Source organism: Rana temporaria, chromosome 5 (assembly GCF_905171775.1).
Source record: "Rana temporaria chromosome 5, aRanTem1.1, whole genome shotgun sequence".
Classification (NCBI taxonomy): domain Eukaryota; kingdom Metazoa; phylum Chordata; class Amphibia; order Anura; family Ranidae; genus Rana; species Rana temporaria.
Window position 1 is genome coordinate 60,713,766 of NC_053493.1, and position 20,222 is coordinate 60,733,987.

The following is a 20,222-nucleotide window of genomic DNA, read 5'->3' on the forward strand; positions in this document are numbered from 1 at the left end:
TAATAAGATAATATGGTTTATGCCTGCTTCTGCTCCATTTCACCAATGTACAGCATTGATGAGGACAGTTCCATGACCATTAGACCTCAAGAAAAAGGTTAATGAATGAATTTAACAGACTATGGTATCTGGACTCAGTTCCTAGAGGTCTGCTGCTCTGCACTCTGGGTTAATGGCACTGCTGACTCCACTAAGGTCATTAAACAGTCCCTAACCACTCCGACTTTAGATAATAGTGTCTGCAAGTAATACGGTTTAGTAAAGTGCTGCTCTGTGTATCAGCTATTTCCTGGCAAGTCTATGACCGACTCTTCTCATTACAGGGAAATCTTTAATCAAAAGCCATGTAGAGAAGACTGGAGGCAGCATAGAACAGCCTTTACCTTACACTACATTGTATACATAATCTATACACTGGAGTCTGGGGGGGGGGGGGGGGGGGGCAAAGGTAAAATCTGACCCTTGTCAACTGCATGTTATGGGAAGGTAAATAGTAGCAGATCTGAAATGTAGATAGCAACATGTTTTTTTTTTTTTAGCAATGTTGACTTTATTATGTATTTTAGTAAATCTGTAACCTGTACAAATATTATTTACACATATATTAACTAAAAATTGAATGTTTACAAATAGTAAGTTTTGATTGTCAATAGACAGCTCAACTCCTGCCTGGAATTGACATGAAAAAGGAAAGAGCTGTACTAAAACTGTTGAAGAACTACAGGATCCAGCATGCTTGCATATACCCATTTCCTACAGGTAGCCCAATCTCATCAATATGCACAGCGCTCCATTAACCTCAAGCAAGTTTCACACCCTCAGGTACTTCCTATATAACAGACTGGCACATTCCAAAACCACAATAACCATCTAGTGCCCTCCAGGCACATACAATAAACTCCTAGGCAAAGGCTGGCACAACTTAACTGCCACTTCACTTACTATCTGACATAAAAGCATTGAGTATCACGCCTGTCCAGCTATCTCTGGCAAAAAAAAAGAAAGAAGAAGAGTGTATATCATTTAGACACATCATTTTTCCGATGACATTTCCGCCAGACAAATATGTAAATGAACAGCTACTACTGATGATAACTAAACAGCTCCGTACATTGAACATGTGTCATTACATATAAGCAACAACTCTCTTAGTTGTTATGTTTAGTCTACTATTCCAAAATATTCAACACTTATTACAGAAGTCTAATGTTTATGTATAATAAACTGTTATATGATGAGAGAGAGAGAGAGAGAGAGAGAGAGAGAGAGAGAGAGAGAGAGAGAGAGAGAGAGAGAGAGAGAGAGAGAGAGAGAGAGAGAGAGAGAGAGAGAGAGAGAGAGAGAGAGAGAGAGAGAGAGAGAGAGAGAGAGAGAGAGAAGGAATGGATCTGAGTAAGCAGTAAGTAAGAGCAGAAAGTGAAGGTAAAAGAGAAAAGTAGAGAGGACAAAAATCAGGGGGAGAAAAGATAGAATGGAAAAGAGAACAGATGAGAAAGTAGAGAAAATATGGCACATAAGAAAGGGGAAGAATAGATAGATAGATAGATAGATAGATAGATAGATAGATAGATATAGATATGGATATAGATATCTCTCTGTGTATATATATATATATATATATATATATATATATATATATATATATATATATAAATATATATATATATACAGAGAGAGAGAGAGAGAGAGAGGGGAGCAATAGAGAAAGAGAGAGAAGGAGAGGCAAGAGAGAAGGATGGGGATCTGAGTAAGAGCAGAAAAAAGTGAAGGTAGAAGGGAAAAGTAGGGAGGACATAAATCAGGGGGAGGAAAGAGAGAATGGAAAAGAGGAGAATAGATGAAATAGATGCGTAAGAGGGGAGAGAGAATATAGAGAGCATATAAAGGGAAATATAGCAAATTATAAGAGGGGAAGAAAGAGAGAGAGAGGGAGAGAGAGAGAGGGATCTACCGGTAAGAGTAGGGAGTAAGAGGAGAAAGTGAAGGTAGAATGGAAAAGTAGAGGGATGCAAGAAGGGACAATAAATGATCAGGGGAATAGGAAAGAGGAGAATAGATGAGACATATGAGAAAGAGGGGGGAGGGATTATATAGAAATATAGAGCAAATAAGAAAATGTGAAAAAATAAATAAATAAATATATATATATATATATATATATATATATATATATATATATAAAGGATAATATATATATATATATATATATATATATATATATATATATATATATATATATATATATATATATGATAAAGAGATAAAGGTAAACATTGACAGCGCAAAATAAGAGTGGGTGATCATTTATATGTACATGAGATAGAGGATTATAGAAGGAATGGGAATCCTGGATGTGTAGAGAGATAGAGGACTATAGAAGGGATCCTGGATGTGTAGAGAGATAGAGGACTATAGAAGGGATCCTGGATGTGTAGAGAGATAGAGGACTATAGAAGGGATCCTGGATGTGTAGAGAGATAGAGGACTAAGGGATCCTGGATGTGTTGGGAGATAGAGGACTAAGGGATCCTGGATGTGTAGAGAAATAGAGGGCTATAGTAGGGATCCTGGATGTGTAGAGAGATAGAGGACTATAGAAGGAATCATGGATGTGTAGAGAGATAGAGGACTATAGAATGGATCCTGGATGTGTAGAGAGATAGAGGACTATAGAAGGGATCCTGGATGTGTAGAGAGATAGAGGACTATAGAAGGAATCATGGATGTGTAGAGAGATAGAGGACTATAGAATGGATCCTGGATGTGTAGAGAGATATAGGACTATTGAAGGGATCCTGGATGTGTAGAGAGATAGAGGACTATAGAAGGGATCCTGGATGTGTAAAGGGACAGAGGGCTATAGAAGGGATCCTGGATGTGTAGAGGGATAGAGGACTATAGAATGGATCCTGGATGTGTAGAGAGATAGAGGACTATAGAAGGGATCCTGTATGTGTAGAAAGATAGATGGCTATAGAAGGGATCCTGGATGTGTATAGAGATAGAGGACTACAGAAGGGATCCTGGATGTGTAATGGGATAGAGGGCTATAGAAGGGATCCTGGATGTGTAGAGAGATAGAGGGCTATAGAAGGGATCCTGGATGTGTAGAGAGAAATAGGGGATGGAGAGAAACATATAGAAGAGATAGTGAATTGTAGAGGAGAGATGAAGGAAATATAAGGACTGGATATTGGAGAAAGGACAGAGATGTAACCATAACCAGCAAGAATCCTGTCGGATCCTCCGCTGGATCGTAGGGAATGGTCGCACCCCGGTAGCACAGAATGATCCCCGGCCGGCTCCACTCACCGTTCTTAGTAGCAGCGCCCACACTGATGAGTAGTAGAAGAAGCAAGCTGTAGTAGTAGCAGCAGAAGCGGAGCGGCGTGCGATGCATCCTCCGGCTGGATGAGTAAAAAGACAAATAACGAGCAATAATCTCCGTACAATCCTCTATGATCCCCCGGCTGGGCTCCAGGAAAACACACACACAGGTCCCGATAGAAAAGCACTGCTCCTTGGTGTACGGTATCCTGTCATTGACTTCAGCCTTTCCTCCAGCACTTCCCACACTTGGTGCTGCTGACTTGTCTGACCATCTCCCCAAACAGCAAGGGGGAAGAAGGAGACGACAGACAGGCTCCTCCTAGAGCCACTTTGGGAACTGATAAGGAAACTCAGCGACTCCTGGCTTTTCCTGGAGAAATAAGGAAGGACACAGAAATGAGAAGATATCTGATTAATGAGGAGCTTGCCCAGCACAGCACAGTCACCAGCAATGCAGCTCAATAGACTAATGACTTGTCTCCATCACATGGGTGTCCCTGGGAGTTCATTCAGCCATCTGGGCACATTCCATCCTGGGCTCCTCTTTGTTATATAGAGGCTCTTACTGGGCTGTACTGGCAGCTGTGCCAGCATCAGGGGCATTAGCTGTGTGCCAAGGAGCACGCCTTCTACTCTACAGCTCAGCAAGTGCTCCCTACACAATCCCTAGCAGACTGCATTCAGGATCTGCGATCCATCACATTACATGCCTGCCTCCCTCAATACGCCCAGCCCCTATACCTTTACCAGTGGAACAGGTAGTGCCCAGCCTCGCAACCCAAACTGTGTGATGCCAATTAAAAAAACAGCAGCTTAGATTTTTGTTTTTTAAGGATCACTGGCCAGAGCTGGTGGAAAGGCTGCATTTTTTTTTTTAAAGGATTAATTCACCCAGGCACTGAACTTCAACTGTTTATCAGAGAGCAAGCGAATCCCCCAAGAGGTCTGCAGCCTATTACCGAGAGCAGCCCCTGTGCCAGGTAAACACAAGTGGAACTGACAAGGCATGACCTGCCCATCTGCATCAGGTAACAAGCTCTGTAATTAAAGGCAGTTCCTGCATTCCCTTCATTTTACAAGCCACTGCTTTCCTCTGCCACAAATTCACAAGCAGCTAAAAATATAAAGAATATGAAGAAACCAGAGTGAGAGAGAAGGAAAGGGATGACCAGTGTGGCACATCTGGTGCTTCTGATTCATATCACTAGAAAGCTTTGCTAAGCTTTGACACTTCCACTGAACAAAGATCTGTCAGCAAGATAATCCATACCAGGGGATTAGCAAAAGGAAGCTGCTTGGATTCACCAACTAGGCTATAAAGGGGACCCTGGGCTGGTAGAAGGCAAGTGCAAAGTTAGGGTATCATTTCACCCCCCACAAGGAGCATGCCAGCTGACTGTGAATGTCCAGAGATGACTGTGAATGCCTTGTGCTGACTGTAGATGGTCAGAGCTGACTGCAGTGTAGATGGATGTCCAGATTTTTGCATGCCCAGGACTGACTGTGAATGCCCAATGCTGATTGTGAGTGCCCAGAGCTGACTATAGATGCCCAGTACGGCTGTAGATACCTAAAGATGACTTTAGATGTTCAGTACTGGCTGTATATGCCCAGAGCTGACCTTAGATGTCCGGTGGTGACTGTGGATGCCCAGTGCTGAGTGTGTGCCCAGAGCTCAGCTGACTATAGATGCCAATAACTGGCGGTAGATACCTAAAGCTGACTTTAGCTGTTCGGTGCTGGCTGTAGATGCTCAGAGTTGACTGTAGATTATCAGTGCAGTGTAGATGCCCAGATCTGACTTTATATGCTCAAAGCTGACTATGGATGCCCAACGCTGACTTTAGATGCTCAGAGTTGACTGTAGATGCCCAGTGCCGAATGTAAATGCACAGTGCTGAGTGTGGATGCTCAAAGCTGAGTGTGGATACCCATTGCTGACTGTGGATGCCCAGAGGTGAGCATGAATACCCAGTGCTACTGCTGACTGTGTGGATGCCCAGTGCTGGCGATGGATGCCCAGAGCTGAGTGCGGATGCCCAGAGCTGAGTGTGGATACCCAGTGGTGACTGTGGATTCCCAGTGCTGACTGTGGATGCCCAGAGCTAACCGTGGATGCCCAGAGCTGACTGTGGATGCCCAGAGCTGAGCATGGATACCCAGTGCTACCGCTGACTGAGGATGCCCAGTGCTGACTGTGGATGCCCAGAGCTGAATGTGGATGCCCAGAGCTGAGTGTCGATACCCAGTGCTGACTGTGGATGCCCAGAGTTGACCGTGGATGCCCAGAGCTTAGTGTGGATGCCCAGTGCTTAATGCATATGCCCAGTGCTGACTGTGGAAACCCGGTGCTGATGTGGATAATCAGTGATGGATGTAGATGCCCAGTGCTGACTCAGTATACCCAGTGCCTGCTGCTTCAAGGGAGGCATGCTGCACACAGGACATTGCTTGTTGGAAGCACAGAACAGCCACGCATGAACTGAACACAGCAATAAAGACAGAAATCCAGATTACCTTCTGCTTGCTGGAGTGCCCCCCCCTTTAGATGCCAGGGCAAAAAGGGGTGACTTGTAGGACAGTGATTAATAACAGTGTCTGTCCTTGATGAGGGATAGAGCTGCTTTGTGTGTGTGATGTGGTTGTGACATCCAGAGCACAGAGATGGGAGGAACAGTGTCAGAGCTCTCCTTCTCTCTCTCTCTGCCTTGTGATATCAGTAAGGAGGAGGAGGAGGGCTGGAAGGGAGTGATCACTGGGGAGGAAGGAGGGAAGGACCTGCTTTTGTGCTGATCACTCACTTTTTCTCTTTGTCAGACTCTACATAGGAGTCCATAGACTTAGCAGCAGCTCTGCCTTATCCTTCCTTGTACAGGAGCTGCTGAGCTCTTCCTAGCTGGATGGAGGCAGGTCAGGGCTCCTTGGCTTATCATGTCATCCCCCTAGGGGGGCATCTGTTTGCTTTGCCCATAGTATCCCCCCTCTGAGTGATTTAGGAAAAACAAAAGGATTTGGCCAGATCTGAGAGAGTCTGCCCTGCAGGGGGGCACAGGCAGCGCAAAGCCATAGACTCACTGGCAGTTCGCAGAGTGGCCGTTAGGTGGCAGTCTTGTGCTCCAAATCATCAGCACGATGTATGAGAGGTCGGAGAATCCCTGGAGGGGCTCAGACACCATTCATGATCTACATCACATCCAATGATCGGAGGAACATCGGTACAATCTCATGTCTGCAGGTGGATGGCCTGTCTATGGCTGTGTGCGAACTGCAACATTTGAAATATTTTATATTTGGTGATTGGTTACTTTTTATCCTCACAGCAAGTGTCGTAAAAATTACAACTAGATGAAAAGCTACTGAATGCCATTGGCTAATGTCCTGTGTATTATAATCTGTTGCTAGTTTTTTAATACAAGTTTTCACCTTTTTTCAACGGTTGCTGCTGATCTCCTGCAGCCTTTTTGCGGATACTTCTGTCTATATGCAAGAACTCCAACCATGGCTGCAGTGCCGGTGATCTGCCGAGCTGGTTCTGGCTATCGTGAAAGTTCCTGCGCAGGCGCAATGTGATCTTTCGAGATGGTTCCGGCTAACGGGAAAGTTCCTTCAAGGACTGCGCAAGCGCAAACTTGCCAACGGAAATCTCAGAACCTCGGCCGGCATCCAGGGCGACGTGGATTTCGAGGAAAGTGGCCAGCTCGCTCGGCCTCCTGGCTCTTTTTTTAACATCCTCCAATCCACGGGGATGTTAAAGAATGAGCCTGAATGCCGGGCGAGGTTCGGAGATTTCCGTCGGCAAGTTTGCGCCTGCACAGTCCTTGAAGGAACTTTCCCGTTAGGGGAACCTTAAGGACAAGTCACCGGGACAAGGTCATCTAGCACCCAGGCGACAATGCCAGATGGCGCCTCCCCCCCAAATGTATACACATGTGTCAGGGAAAATCCCCTACCCCCCCCCCAAATAAAATTCAAATACTATAGTGGAGATATAGAGGGCTATAAGATCGCAGCATTGAGGCCCTGCACTAGAGATGCCACTGGCTGTCAGGGTGCCCCTTTACCAGCGGCGGACCATCCACAAGGGGCGCTGTCCCCCCTGATCTCTACCCCCCCTCTAATCTCTATGTGCTGGCCCCTAATCTCCATGTGGGGTGCCAGATGCATACATTTCTACGTTTTTTTTGTTGTGAAACACATGATCAGAGCCAGAGGCTCATATTGGCTTCAAAAAGGTTGGACACGGGGCGCAGAGCGCACCCACTTGTGACATTAGCGAATCAACATTTGATATTGTCTCCCTACTTCCTACTCTTCCCGGCAGTGGCGGTTCGTCCATAGAGGGCGCTGGAGCGCCGCCCCCTCTGGCTCTCACCGCCACTGAGTCTAATAACATAGATTCATGCATTGCACGAATCTATGTTATTATCGCCGCTGCCGCTGTTCTATTCAGATGGTCGGCGCTCATGTCCGGCCATCTGAATAACGGCAGCTGGTTGGCTGTACGGAAGTGCCTATCAGATCCAACGGCTTTTCCGAGTACAGCCCTCGGGTCCCGGAAGCTTATCCAAGGAATGCACTAGGGATGCGCTCCTTGGATAAGACTGACAGGCGTCTCAGCCAATCAGGTTGGCCAATTCTGGCTACCGGTAACCTGATTGGCTGAGACGCCTGTCAGTCATCGAGGGCGGTAGAAGACATCGAGGGACGTGGATGGCTGACTCCAGTAAAGGTAGGTGCCGGGCGGGCGGGGGGAAAGGGGCACTTTACAGGGCACAGCGGCGACGAAGGGCACTACTAGGAATGTATGGATGAAGCTACATTAACATTTTCCACAACAAAGTAGCTAAGAACGTTCTAAATCCACCATAACTATAATAATTACGAAATGCCTGATAGTATCAGGCTGATACAGGGGGTGACAACTCTAAGGCCCCGTACACACGACCAAACATGTATACTGAAACTGGTCCGCGGGCCAGTTTCAGCATACATGTTCGGTCGTGTGTAGGCGCGAGCGGGCCGAATTCCAGCAAACATTTGCCCGCCGGGCCTTTTCCCAGCAGACAAATATTCCTGGACGTGTTTTAAAACCGTCCGCTGGAATCCTGCCCGCTCGGACATGTACGGTCGTCAGTACAGACCTACCGTACATGTCCGAGCGCCCGCCGTCCCTCGCATGCGTCGAATGACTTCGACGCATGCGTGGAAGCCTTTAAATGGCAGGCCCGCCCACGTCGCCGCGTCATCATCGCGGCGACGACGCGGACACGCCCCGCGTAATGTTTACGCGCGGACTTCTGTACGATGGTTAGTACAACCATCGTACAGAAGCCCTCTGGCAGGCATGTACGGTGAAAACGGTCCGACGGACCGGTTTCACCGTACATGTTTGCTCGTTAGTACCCGGCCTTACACATCAAATGTGTCATTCTCTTCCTCATCAGACTGCTATTCTTGAATAAATATTAGAAGATATGGTTTTATTGATGGCACAGTGGCTGCGTTTGATGGCATGGCACAGTGGTGACAATTAATGGCACAGTGGCTGCGTTTGATGGCATGGCAGAGTGGTGATTGATGGCACAGTGGCTGCATTTGATGGGCACAGTGAGGCTGCAATTTTTTTTTCCGTTTGTGCCCCCCCAAAAATTTTGAGCACCAGCCGCCACTGCTTCCCGGCCAATCATGACAGGGAGCAAGTCCTAAGATTGGATTGGCTGGGAGGAGAAGCAACTGGATTGGCCAGGAGAAGCCGGGGAAGCCACCTACGAACTGGATAGGGTAAGTGCAGGGCTGGCGGGCTTGGAAGTGGAGCTAATGAGCGAGCGGGAGGGCAAGCAGGTTTTTTTTTTTGCCGCCCCTTCCAAAAAAATAGAGTACCAGCTGCCACTGCACTGTACAGTGTTTGCTTACCAGCCACCTATCCATGTTCTTTGCTGGAAGGAGATGGGGGAAGATAAACACTGCACAATGACGAGAGCTGCAGTGGCAGGAGAGAGAGCTGGAGGGGAGAGAGAGCACAACCCCTCCCTCCTCCCGCTCTCTTCTTATCTCCAGATCTGGCTTGTCCCCTCCAGCACTAAACTGACAGGAGTAGTGAAGCTGTTATCACTGCTCCTGTCAGCTTGTAGGTAGAAACTCTCCATGTGGTGCCCCCCCCCCCCACTACACATGATGCCACAATGCCCAGGGCAGCCACCCCTCCTGCCTACCCCTTGTCCTGGCCCTGTATGGCTGCAAGACATTTCCCATGATGGGTTTCTGACATTTCTCAGGATGGGTTGATGGTGACAAAAGCAGACCATGCCTGTGTAATGTGTGTCACAATGGCCACTTGTAGCCGTCAGAAGCTCTTGGAACCGTGTGGAACAGACAATGTGAAAGCAATAGGGAGATGGGCTAGAGCGCTGTCACCCTATAACAAAATTGTCTAAACAAGGAATCTTATGTCAGGATAGACGGGTACTATTTTATCAAAAGCCCGAGATTTATGGCTCATAGACATGGACATAAAATAATACAATTCTGATATGTTGCTGTGGCAGAAAGTTCCTGCATAAAAAACTCAAAATGCATATAATGATCCATAAAGTGCTTCTTTATACACACATTTAGATATATAAACATCATCCGTCCCTCCCTGGGAGAAGACAGTGATTATTGCTAGCAGCTATAGCAGCCACTAGCAATATTTGTAAGAGAATCCAGCAAGCTGGTTGAACCCCTAGTTGATCGATCGATCAACTTGGTACATTCAGCCTGCCCATTAATGGTTCGAATCTCAGCTGGTTCAGCAGGAACTATGGGGCAGATCCACAGAGCAAGTACGCCGGCGTATCTACTGATACGCCGGCGTACTTTCAAATTTCCTGCGTCGTATCTTTAGTTTGATCCTTAAACCAAGATACGACGGCATCTGGGTAAGATCCGACAGGCGTACGAAGTCTTAGATGCAATACTTCGGCGCCCGCTGGGTGGAGTTTGCGTCGTTTTCCGCGTCGGGTATGCAAATTAGCGATTTACGTCGATCCACGAACGTACGCGCATCTGTCGCATTTTCTAACGTCGTCTGTAGTCGGCTTTTTCCGGCGTATAGTTAAAGCTGGTATTTTGCGGCGTATAGATAGACTTGCCATGTTAAGTATGGCCGTCGTTCCCGCGTCGAAATTTGAATTTTTTTTGCGTAAGTCGTCCGTGAATAGGGATGGACGTAACTCACGTCTAAGTTAAAAAAATGACGTCCTAGCGACGTCCTTTCGCGAAATGCACGGCGGGAAATTTCGGAACGAAGCATGCGCAGTTCATTCGGCGCAGGGACGCGCTTTATTTAAATGAATCACGCCCCCTACCCGCCGATTTGAATTCCGCCGCCAGAAATACACTACGCCGCCGTAACTTAAGGCGCAAATTCTTTGAGGATTCGAAGATCCGCCAGGTAAGGTATGGCGGCGTAGCGTATCTCTGATACGCTGCGCCCATCTAATTATCTGTGGATCTGGCCCTATGTATTTAAACCATGTATGGCCGGCACTAGTCTTTTGTTTGCGAGTAGACGTTATTTGGGACATTTCATGTCATAACATGTTAAAGCTTATAAGAGATTTTAATAATTGGGTTTACGTCTACTTTATGGAGAAAAGATGGAGAAATGACATTATTATTATTATACAGGATTTATATAGGGCCAACAGTTTGCTCAGCGCTATACAATGCAGGGAGACACTAAACCATCAGTACAATTCAAAACAAGAGCGTTAGAGAAGCCCTGCTCCTGCGAGCTTACAATCTAAAAGGGAGAGGCTGGTGAAGCAAAAGGTAGGGACTGTGAGGGATGAACAGAGGAGGGGAGTAAAAGATTTAGGCCCAGATTCACAGACATCGGCGCATATTTATGCCGCCGTAGCGTATCTTCTTTACGCTACGCCGACGCAGCGCAGAGAGGCAAGCACCGAATTCACAAAGCACTTGCCACCAAATCTGCGCTGTGTTTCTTAGGCGTAAGTCGTCGTAAGTGGAAGTGGGCGTGAGCCATGCAAATGAGGCGTGACCCCATGCAAATGATGGACCGAGCGCCATAAAGCTACGAATAACGAACGGCGCATGCGCCGTCCCGTGGAAGCATCCAGTACGTATGCTCAGGAACTACTCCCTAAGATACGCCTGATCACTGCCTATGACGTGAACGTAACCTACGCCTAGTCATATTCACGTACAACGTAAACGACAAAAGATACGACGGCTTGTGTTCCCTGGTCCATACCTTTGCATGGGATGCGCCTCAAATATGGGGAATAACTTTACGCCGGACGTACGACTTACGCAAACCACGTATATTATGCGCTGGGCGCAAGTACATTCGTGAATCGGCGTATCTCCCTCATTTGCATATGTGCATAGAAAATCAATGGGAGCGGCAAATGTGCCCATCCTAAATATGTGCCCACTATACGACGGCGTAGGCAAGTTATGTCGGTCGTAGGAAGCCTATTTTTAGGCGTATCTTAGTATGTGGGTCGGCGCATAGATACGACGGCGCACATTTGTACTTACATCGGCGTATCTTGAGATACGTCGGCGCAAGTGCTTTCTGAATCCGGGCCTTAGTTGTTAGCTGGAGGCAGGATAGGCCATCCTGAAGAGATGAGATTTCAGGGATCGCCTAAAAGTGGACAAAGTAGAAGATAGCCAGACAGATTGGGGTAGTGCATTCCAGAGGATGGGAGAGACTCACAAGAAGTCCTGGAGACGAGCATGGGAGGAGGAGACAAGGGAGCTAGAGAGCAGGGGGTCTTAAAGGAGCGGAGAGGACGGTTTGGGTGACATTTGGAGATAAGATTGGTGATGTAGCTCGGGGCAGAATTGTGATTGGCTTTGTATGTTATTGTTAGTGTTTTGAATTTTATTCTTTGGGCAATGGGAAGCCAGTGGAGGGATTGGCAGAGAGGAGTAGCGGACACTGAACGGTTGGTAAGGTGGATGAGTCTGGCAGCGGCATTCGTGATAGACTCAAGAGGGGATAGCTTGCGGAGAGGTAGGCCAATGAGGAGGGAGTTACAATATTCAAGGCGAGATATAACAAGGGGGTGAAGAAGTTGCTTAGTGGTCTTGACGTTTAGAAAGGAGCGTATTTTGGAGATGTTTCAGAGGTGATTGGATTTGGGGCTGAAAGGTCAGGTCATAATTGGATTACACCTAGTACCTTGGCATGAGGGGAGGGACTGATGGTTGTATTATTGATCTTGATGGAGAAGTCAGGGGGAGGGGCACGGGCTGGAGGAAAAATGATGAGCTCAGTTTTAGAAAGATTGAGTTTGAGGAAGTGGTGTGACGTCCATGCTGATAAGTCATTAGGTCATTATCTTTTAAATAATTTCTCAAAAAAGTCTCTTTTAATGCTCTCACTCTTCTCCAAATCTCCAAATTACCTTTTCCTTTGCTGCTGAGATCTTGTTAGAGGGTGGCCACATTCATTTTCCATGGTCCCACCAAATGGAGGAATGTGGCCACCCTCTCTTGCTGGTTCTTAAAGTGGAGCTCCTCCCAAAAATGAAAATCCCACTTTTTGGAACCCTCCCCCCTCCGGTGTCACATTTGGCACCTTTCAGGGGGGAGGGTCTAATACAGGTATTTGCTCCCACTTCCTGGCATAGACCACCTCTGTGATCTATGCTACTTCCGGCGCCTACTCTGTACTCCTGCTGTCTTCTGGGAGACAGACAGCTCCCAGAGCACAGCAGGGACCAGTGAAGACGCGCAGCGCTACTCGCTCATGCGCAGTAGGGAACCGGCAAGTGAAGCCTCTCAACGCTTCATTTCCTGATTCCCTCACGAGGATGGCGGCGGGGGCAGCCGAGAGCCGAGCACCATGAACAGGTAAGTGTCCAGTATTTGTAGCTGCTGGCTTTTAATATTTTTTAAGTGGGACTTCCGCTTTAAAGTGGAGGTTCACCCCAATAAAAAAAAATTTAACATTACATTCAGCCGAGTTGTCCTAATGACAATCGGCTGTTTATTTTAATTGTATCCCCGTACATACCGTATTTTCACCGCCGCTTCCGGGTATGTCCTCTGCCGGACTGGGCGTTCCTAATTGATTCACAGGTTTTCCGACTGTCGCATACTGCGCGTCACGAGTTGCCAAAAGAAGCCGAACGTCGGTGCGCAGGCGGCGTATAGAGCCCACTCGCAGTCCGGCTTCTTTCGGCAACTCGTGACGCGCTGTATGCGACGGTCGGAAGCCTGTCTATCAATTAGGAACGCCCAGTCCCGCCGGAAGACATACCCGGAAGCGGCGGTGAAAATACGATATGTACGGGGATAAGATTAAAAAAAAGAATGTAATGTTAAAAAATGTGTTTTGGGTGAACCCCCGCTTTAAGGTGGACTATGGACTCTGGGATGTGTAGCGTGTATAGAGCAGTGTGCATGACTGTAACCAACGTGCACTGCTCATTCCAAACAAAAAAAAATACAAATTAGGAGAAAAAAAAAAGATTCAGGAGCTCAAAGAGGACATTAGAAGGATATAGAAAAACACAGGATTTCCCCATCTACTCTATATCATCGGAATTCCACTGATGAAGGAACAGCAAGCAGCTGGGGAGTACCACTTTTAAGGCCCATACACACAATCTGACTTTTTGACGACAAACCTCAGACAGACCTGTTTTTGCAGACAATCCGATCGTGTGTACGCTCCATAGGGCAAACTTTTTCGCTTTTTCATCAGACAAATGTTTGCTATGAGAACAGACAAACTTTCCGGCAACAAATGTCCGATGGAGCAAATCCATCGGACTAAAGTCCAAAGTACAAACACGCATGCTCAGAACCAATGCTAAAGATCAGACAACTATAGCAGAAGTTGCCCAAAGGGTGGCAGTAAAGAGCAGAAAAACCACGTAGTACGTCTATTACGTCACTACGTTCGTGTTTGTTGGCTGAAAAAGTCCTGCCGTGTGTATGCATACCAAGTTCACAGACAACGCCCTTCGAAGCAAAATCCACAGAAAAGTCAGATGGAAGTCCGATCGTGTGTACGAGGCTTTAGACCATTTTTGAATATTATGTTTATTAGGGATGCACTGATATATCGATGCCGATACATATCATCCGAAAAAAGCTGTTTTGGCGACATGCCGAAACAGCTTAAAAATTGCCGATAATGGGCACCGGGTGCCCGTAAAAAAGATGGCCGCTGGGATGTCACGGCTCCGTCCGAGTGCACTGCATGAGCAAACAGGTGTCACTGCCAAAGTGTCCCTCCATGTGCAGTTACGTAATGGCGCCACCCGGCGCCATTTTTGAATAGCCAATCGAGTCAGGAGGACTCAGGAGGGACACTTTGGCAGTGACACTCTTTGGCTCGTGCAGTGCACTCGCCATAGGCAGAGGACGGAGCCGTGACAGCCCAGTCCTGTCCAGCAAAGGCCAGCACAGCAGAGCCCTGAGCCCAAAACAGCCCTGAGCCCAGCACAACACAGAGCTGGCAGGAGGTGGTGGGGGCAGGAGGTGATGGCGGCAAGAGCTGGCAGAAGGTGATGGTGGCAGGGGGTGGTGGGGGCAGGAGCTGGCAGGAGGTGATTGTGGGGGTGGTGTTTTAACATACAATTATTTAAAAAAAAAAGAAAAGTCATTTTCGGTTTCGGCCTGACATTTTTTTTTATTTCGGTTTCGTTTCGGTTCTGAAATCTCCATTTCGGTGCACCTCTAATGTTTATGTAATGTGATATTTTTTGTCCTGTCTTTCTACTTCCATTTTTAGAATAGTTTTTATTCAATTCAATTTGTAATAAAATTATTTATATTTTTTAAACAATGTAGTCGTTTTTTAATTGCCCTTAAAATCCCACAAATAGAGATTTATTTCTATAGAATAATACAGTAAGAAACTATTTCATGAAAAATAGATTTGTGAAAGAAAAAGAAAAACTCACTTGTGTCAATTAAAATACGGTGGAAATAAAATAGCAGCAAACACACTATGACATATTTATCATAGTTCCAAACATGTAAATCCACTGTGTTGTGCTAATAAGTAAAGCATATAACCAAATGTGAAATGTATAAAACAAACACAGTGAAAAATATATGCATATAATGTCCCCACTGTAATGACATAAGAGTCTACACACTGGGCTTGATTTACTAAGGCCTGTTCACACCTAAGCGATTTTCTACTAGAAACTTGCAGCTCTAAAACGCTCGACAGGCCAAATCCTATTCATTTCAATGGCCCCTGTTCATATCTGAATGTTCTGTTGCTTGAAGCCAAACGCCTGTCACTCAAAAAGTAGATTACAAGCGTTTTTGGCCCCTGAAAACCTAAAAGTGCGTGTCTTGAGTGTTTCATGAGCGTTTTAGCACATGTTTTCTGCTCAAACAGCAACTCTCTACCCCTACTATTTTTTATATACTTACCAGAAATGTCTGTTACTAGGCAGATTGTCCTAATCTGCCACTTCCTATTCCGCGGCGATCTTCCTTCTTGTCCTCCTCGCGTTGTCTTCTGGGACATTTGGGCCTGCTGTCTTCTCGGACCTGTGTGTGTCCCAGAAAACAGCCGGCCAATTCACAAAATGCTGCGCGACTCACGCATACGCAGTAGGAAACGGGCAGTGGCGCCGGAACCTGATACAATCGACGGATTGACCTCGGGCGGTCGACATCACGGGCACCCTTGGACAGGTAAGTGTGCTTATTAAAAGTCAGAAGCTACAGTGTTTGTAGTTGCTAATGAAATTTTTTTGGAAGTAAATAATAAAAAAAATTACCAAGCATATTGCAATTTCTCCTGAAGCCATTAAATCAAAGCCTTCATTGCTTCTTTTGTCCCTCATACCTGGCCATGACTATAGATGCTAAATGGGTCAAAGGCCTCGTACACACGACCGAGAAACTCAACGGGCGAAACACATCGTTTTGCTCGACGAGTTCCTTGTGAAGCCGTCGAGAAACTCGACAAGCCAATTGTCTCCATTCCCGTCGAGGAAATAGAGAACATGCTCTCTTTTTGGCTTGTCGAGTTTCTCAACAGTTTCCTCAACGAAAATGTACACACGACCGGTTTCCTCGGCAAAAAAATATCTCCCAGCAAGTTTCTTGCTGGTTTTTGCCGAGAAACTTGGTCGTGTGTACGAGGCCTCATACTAAGGTAATACTAAAGGCTCATGTTTTTTTTTATAACAAACATGTTATTCTTACCTGCTCTGTGCAATGGTTTTGCACAGAGCAGCTCCGATCCTCTTCTTTTTTGGGTCCCTCATCAGCGTTCCCTGCTCCTTCCCTTTGACGAGTGCCCCAAATCAAGCCTCTTGCTATAGGATCACTCAAGCAGACTTGCTCCGAGCTGCGCTCCTATGAATGGATATTGTCTATTTAAACACAGAGCGTGGCTTGGCCCCGCCCCAATTCTCTCCTTATTGGCTCACTGGCTGTGATTGACAGCAGCAGGGACATATTTGCCACAAGGAAAACAGGGCAATTGCCTTGGGTGGCATTTTTTAGGGGGGTGGCATGGGCAGCTCTATCTGTCATGGAGCAGACGGACAGTAGGCAGGTGCGTATGAGGCCGGGGGGTGGGGAGTTGCGGAGCTGTTATCAGGATGCTGCGAGGTGGCTATTCTAGTGATTGGCATCCAGCAGGATTCACCATGAAGATGGTGTTGGTGTGTGTGCCCACTTACATATTGTAAAGTGTCGGGAGACATGCGGGCGGTGTTATCCAGCTGTGTGTTGTCCCTGCACTGCTCACCTCGTGTACAGGAGGAAGTCTCGGCTCATTCTGTGTGTCTTAGCTCACTTAATTCTTCAGGTCACTTCCTGGTGTCCGGCCATTGCTTTGCATTGTTCTGAAGAGATGTAAAAATATGTGGGGGAGGTGGTGACTTCCTCTTGTGAGGGCTCACTGTTCTCAGGGCCTGCTCCGACCCCCATAGGGGGGTGTTCTATGTGGTGTGTATGGGGCTCCTGTCCTCTCCTTATCATGGTGCCATCCATGAGTTATCCCCAGGAGTCTTCTCCTCTGCAGCTAAACACCCCATCTCTCTCTCTCTCTCAGGCCCAGCTACACTCTCTCCCTCACCCATCCCTCCTTCTCCCTCCCCCAGCTCTTTCACCCCTTCCTTCCTCTATCACACCCTCTCTCCCCTCCCTCTATCACTCTCTCTCTCTCCCCTCCCTCCCACCCCCTCCTTCTCTATAACCCCACTCACACTCACCCCTCCTCTCTCTCACCCACTCTCCCCTCTCTCTCCCCTTCTCTTCCCCCCTCCCTCTCTCTCCCCTCCCCCTCTCTCACTCTCTCCCCCTTCCTCTCCCCCTCTCTCTCCCTCTCCTATCTCCCCCTCTCACCCCTCTCTAACTCACCCCTCCCTTTCTCTATTACCCACCCCTCTCTCCCCCCTCTACTTGTATCTCCCCTCTCACCCCTCCCCTTCTCTATTACCCCCTCTCGCTAATGCCTGCTCCCTCCCCCCAGGAGGTGGAGCCTAAAGAGGAAGAGGTGGGGTGCCTAGGGCGGCAGAAAACCAAAATACACCACTGAGCCCATGGTTCCCACTGCTGTGTGAGCCAATTAGGAGATAGAGACCAAGGAGAGCTGCTGCTCTCATGCACATCGCTGGATAGAGATCAGGCTCAGGTATGTATAGGGAGGGGCTGGGAGGGGGAGCTGTACCCAGAAGGGTTTTTACCTTAATACTTAGAATGCATTAAGGTAAAAACGTTCTGCCTTTAGAACCACTTGAAAGCTGAATTCCAGGTATGGATATTTTTTGCATAGTTACAGTGGTATGCATATTCCATACCTGGTTTATCCCTGTCGAAGCAACAAATGACTGTAGTAACAGTCGTTACTACAGTAATCCTCGCTGTCATCTGGATCCTGTGCCAAGAGACTGCCCTGTTGCATAGAACCCACATGGGGTCACTCAATTGGCACAGAACAGTCATTCACAGAAAGCCTTATATGTTGCTACACGAATACAAGGCATTCTCTGATTGGACAAGGTGAAGATTGTGACATTAGCATTAGCACCCTGTCTCTCCACCTCATCCAATCAGAGAACACTTTGCATTCGTTAAGAAAGTGCAATGTGTTCTCTGAGGCCTTGTACACACGATCAGTCCAAACTGATGAAAACGGACTGAAGGCTGAAGTCTGATGGACTGATGGTCTGATGTGCCTACACACCATCAGTTCAAAATCTGATCGAGTCCAACGCGGTGACGTAAAACACAACAACATGCTAAAAAAAACGAAGTTCAATACTTCCAAGCATGCGTCAACTTGATTCTGAGCATGCGCGGGTTTTGAACCGATGCTGTTGCATACTAACCATCGGTTTTGACCGATCGGTCATCAGTCCATCAGTCCGATTTTAAAGCAAGTTTTAAAACTTTGGTCTGAAGGACAAAAGTCCGATGGGGCATACACACGGTAGGTTTGGACCGATGAAACTGAACCTCAGTCCGTTTTCATCAGTTTGGACTGATCGTGTGTACAGGGCCTTATTGGCCTTGGTGCTGAGCGAGAGATCTCCTGTGGCTGTTATGCAGCAGGGGAACCACTCAGCACAGGAAGACAGTGAGGATCACTGTAGTAGCAGCAATTACTACTGTGATGTTCTGCTTCCACAGGGATTTGCCAGGTATGGAATATGTGGACTTTTATTGATCCAAGCTGCAAAAGTAGCCAACCATGGATTTCAGCTTTAAATACAAAGGGCCATATTCTGAGTATAGTTACGACGGAGTATCTCAGGATACTCCGTCGTATCTCTCTTTTTTGGCCCGCGTATCTATGCGAGTGACTCTTAGAATCATTTTCGCATAGATACGCTTAAGATCCGACATGTGTAAGTCACTTACACTGTCGGATCTTAAATGTAATTACCCAGCCGGCCGCTAGGTGGCGTTTACGTTCAGGTCTCATTTGTTTATGCAAATGAGCCTGATACGCCGATTCCCGAACAAATTTGCGTCGCGTAACTGCCGCTAACGTCGTTTGCGTAAGCGTAAGGTTAACCCTGCTATATGAGGGGTAACCTTACGCCAGTCCCACGTACGCCATGTTAAGTATGGCGTCGGGTCCGAGTCGTCTTTTCCCGTCGGGTACGTAGTTTCCCTAAGTCGTTCTTGAATACGACTTTACGTAAATGACGCACACGTCGGCGTCATTGACGTTTTACGCCGAGAACTGGAGCATGCGCACTGGGCTATTTTAAGCCCGGCGCATGCGCAGTTTGTTCGAATCGGGGGCACGCTTAATTTAAATACAAGCCGCCCCCTTGGATTTACGCGGGGATACGCCGGGCCAATTACACTACGCCGCCGCAAACTACGGAGCAAGTGTTTGGGGAATACAGCACTTGCTCCTGTAGGTTGGGGCGGCGGAGTGTAAATGGCTTACGCGACGCCCGCCCGAAATCTACGGGAATATGGCCCAAAGTGTAGGGCTTGCCTAGATGAAGGCATACTTGCCAACTGTCCCGTTTTTAAAGGGACAGTCCCGTTATTTGGGACCTAGTCCCAGCTAATTTCGCCTGCCGGGACTTGTCCCGGCTATTGGGGAAGGCAGGTGCGGCTTCTGGGTCTCAGCAGGGACCTGATCCTGCGCTGTGTGTTTGGGATGCAAAGCTCCTTTCTGTCCCCTCCCCTCCCTCCAGTCTCGTGCTGTGCGGATCCTTGTTATCTCTGACTCAGCCTCCCCCTCCAATCAGCAGCGCGGTGTGCTGTGAGACCTGGGAGGCGGAGCTCACTGTAGCTCCTGTCGGCTGGCCAGAGGAAGGGAGGAGGTGAGTGAGCTGAACTTTTCTGTGGGAAGTTTCCTAGGGTGGATAGTAGTAGTTACACACTTTCAAGGAGATTTTTTCTTAGGAGAAGGATCAAAG

At 47.3% G+C, this 20,222-nt stretch overlaps 1 protein-coding gene across 2 annotated transcripts in view; it reads right to left on the reverse strand.

Moving 5' to 3' along the window:
• The window catches only part of NRP1 (neuropilin 1), a 215,887-nt gene extending 209,921 nt beyond the window's left edge, over positions 1 to 5,966 (reverse strand). Inside the window, exons 1-2 of one of the 2 annotated variants that reach the window (XM_040352638.1) lie at positions 5,848 to 5,966; positions 3,313 to 3,700 (exon numbers count right to left, since the gene is read on the reverse strand). In XM_040352638.1, the coding sequence (XP_040208572.1) occupies positions 3,313 to 3,400 (88 nt within the window). In that variant the 5' untranslated portion in view covers positions 3,401 to 3,700; positions 5,848 to 5,966. Of the gene's footprint in view, positions 1 to 3,312; positions 4,163 to 5,847 lie in introns of those variants that run through there. The other variant, XM_040352637.1, reaches the window with a different exon arrangement.
• Positions 5,967 to 20,222: the final 14,256 nt, after the last annotated feature.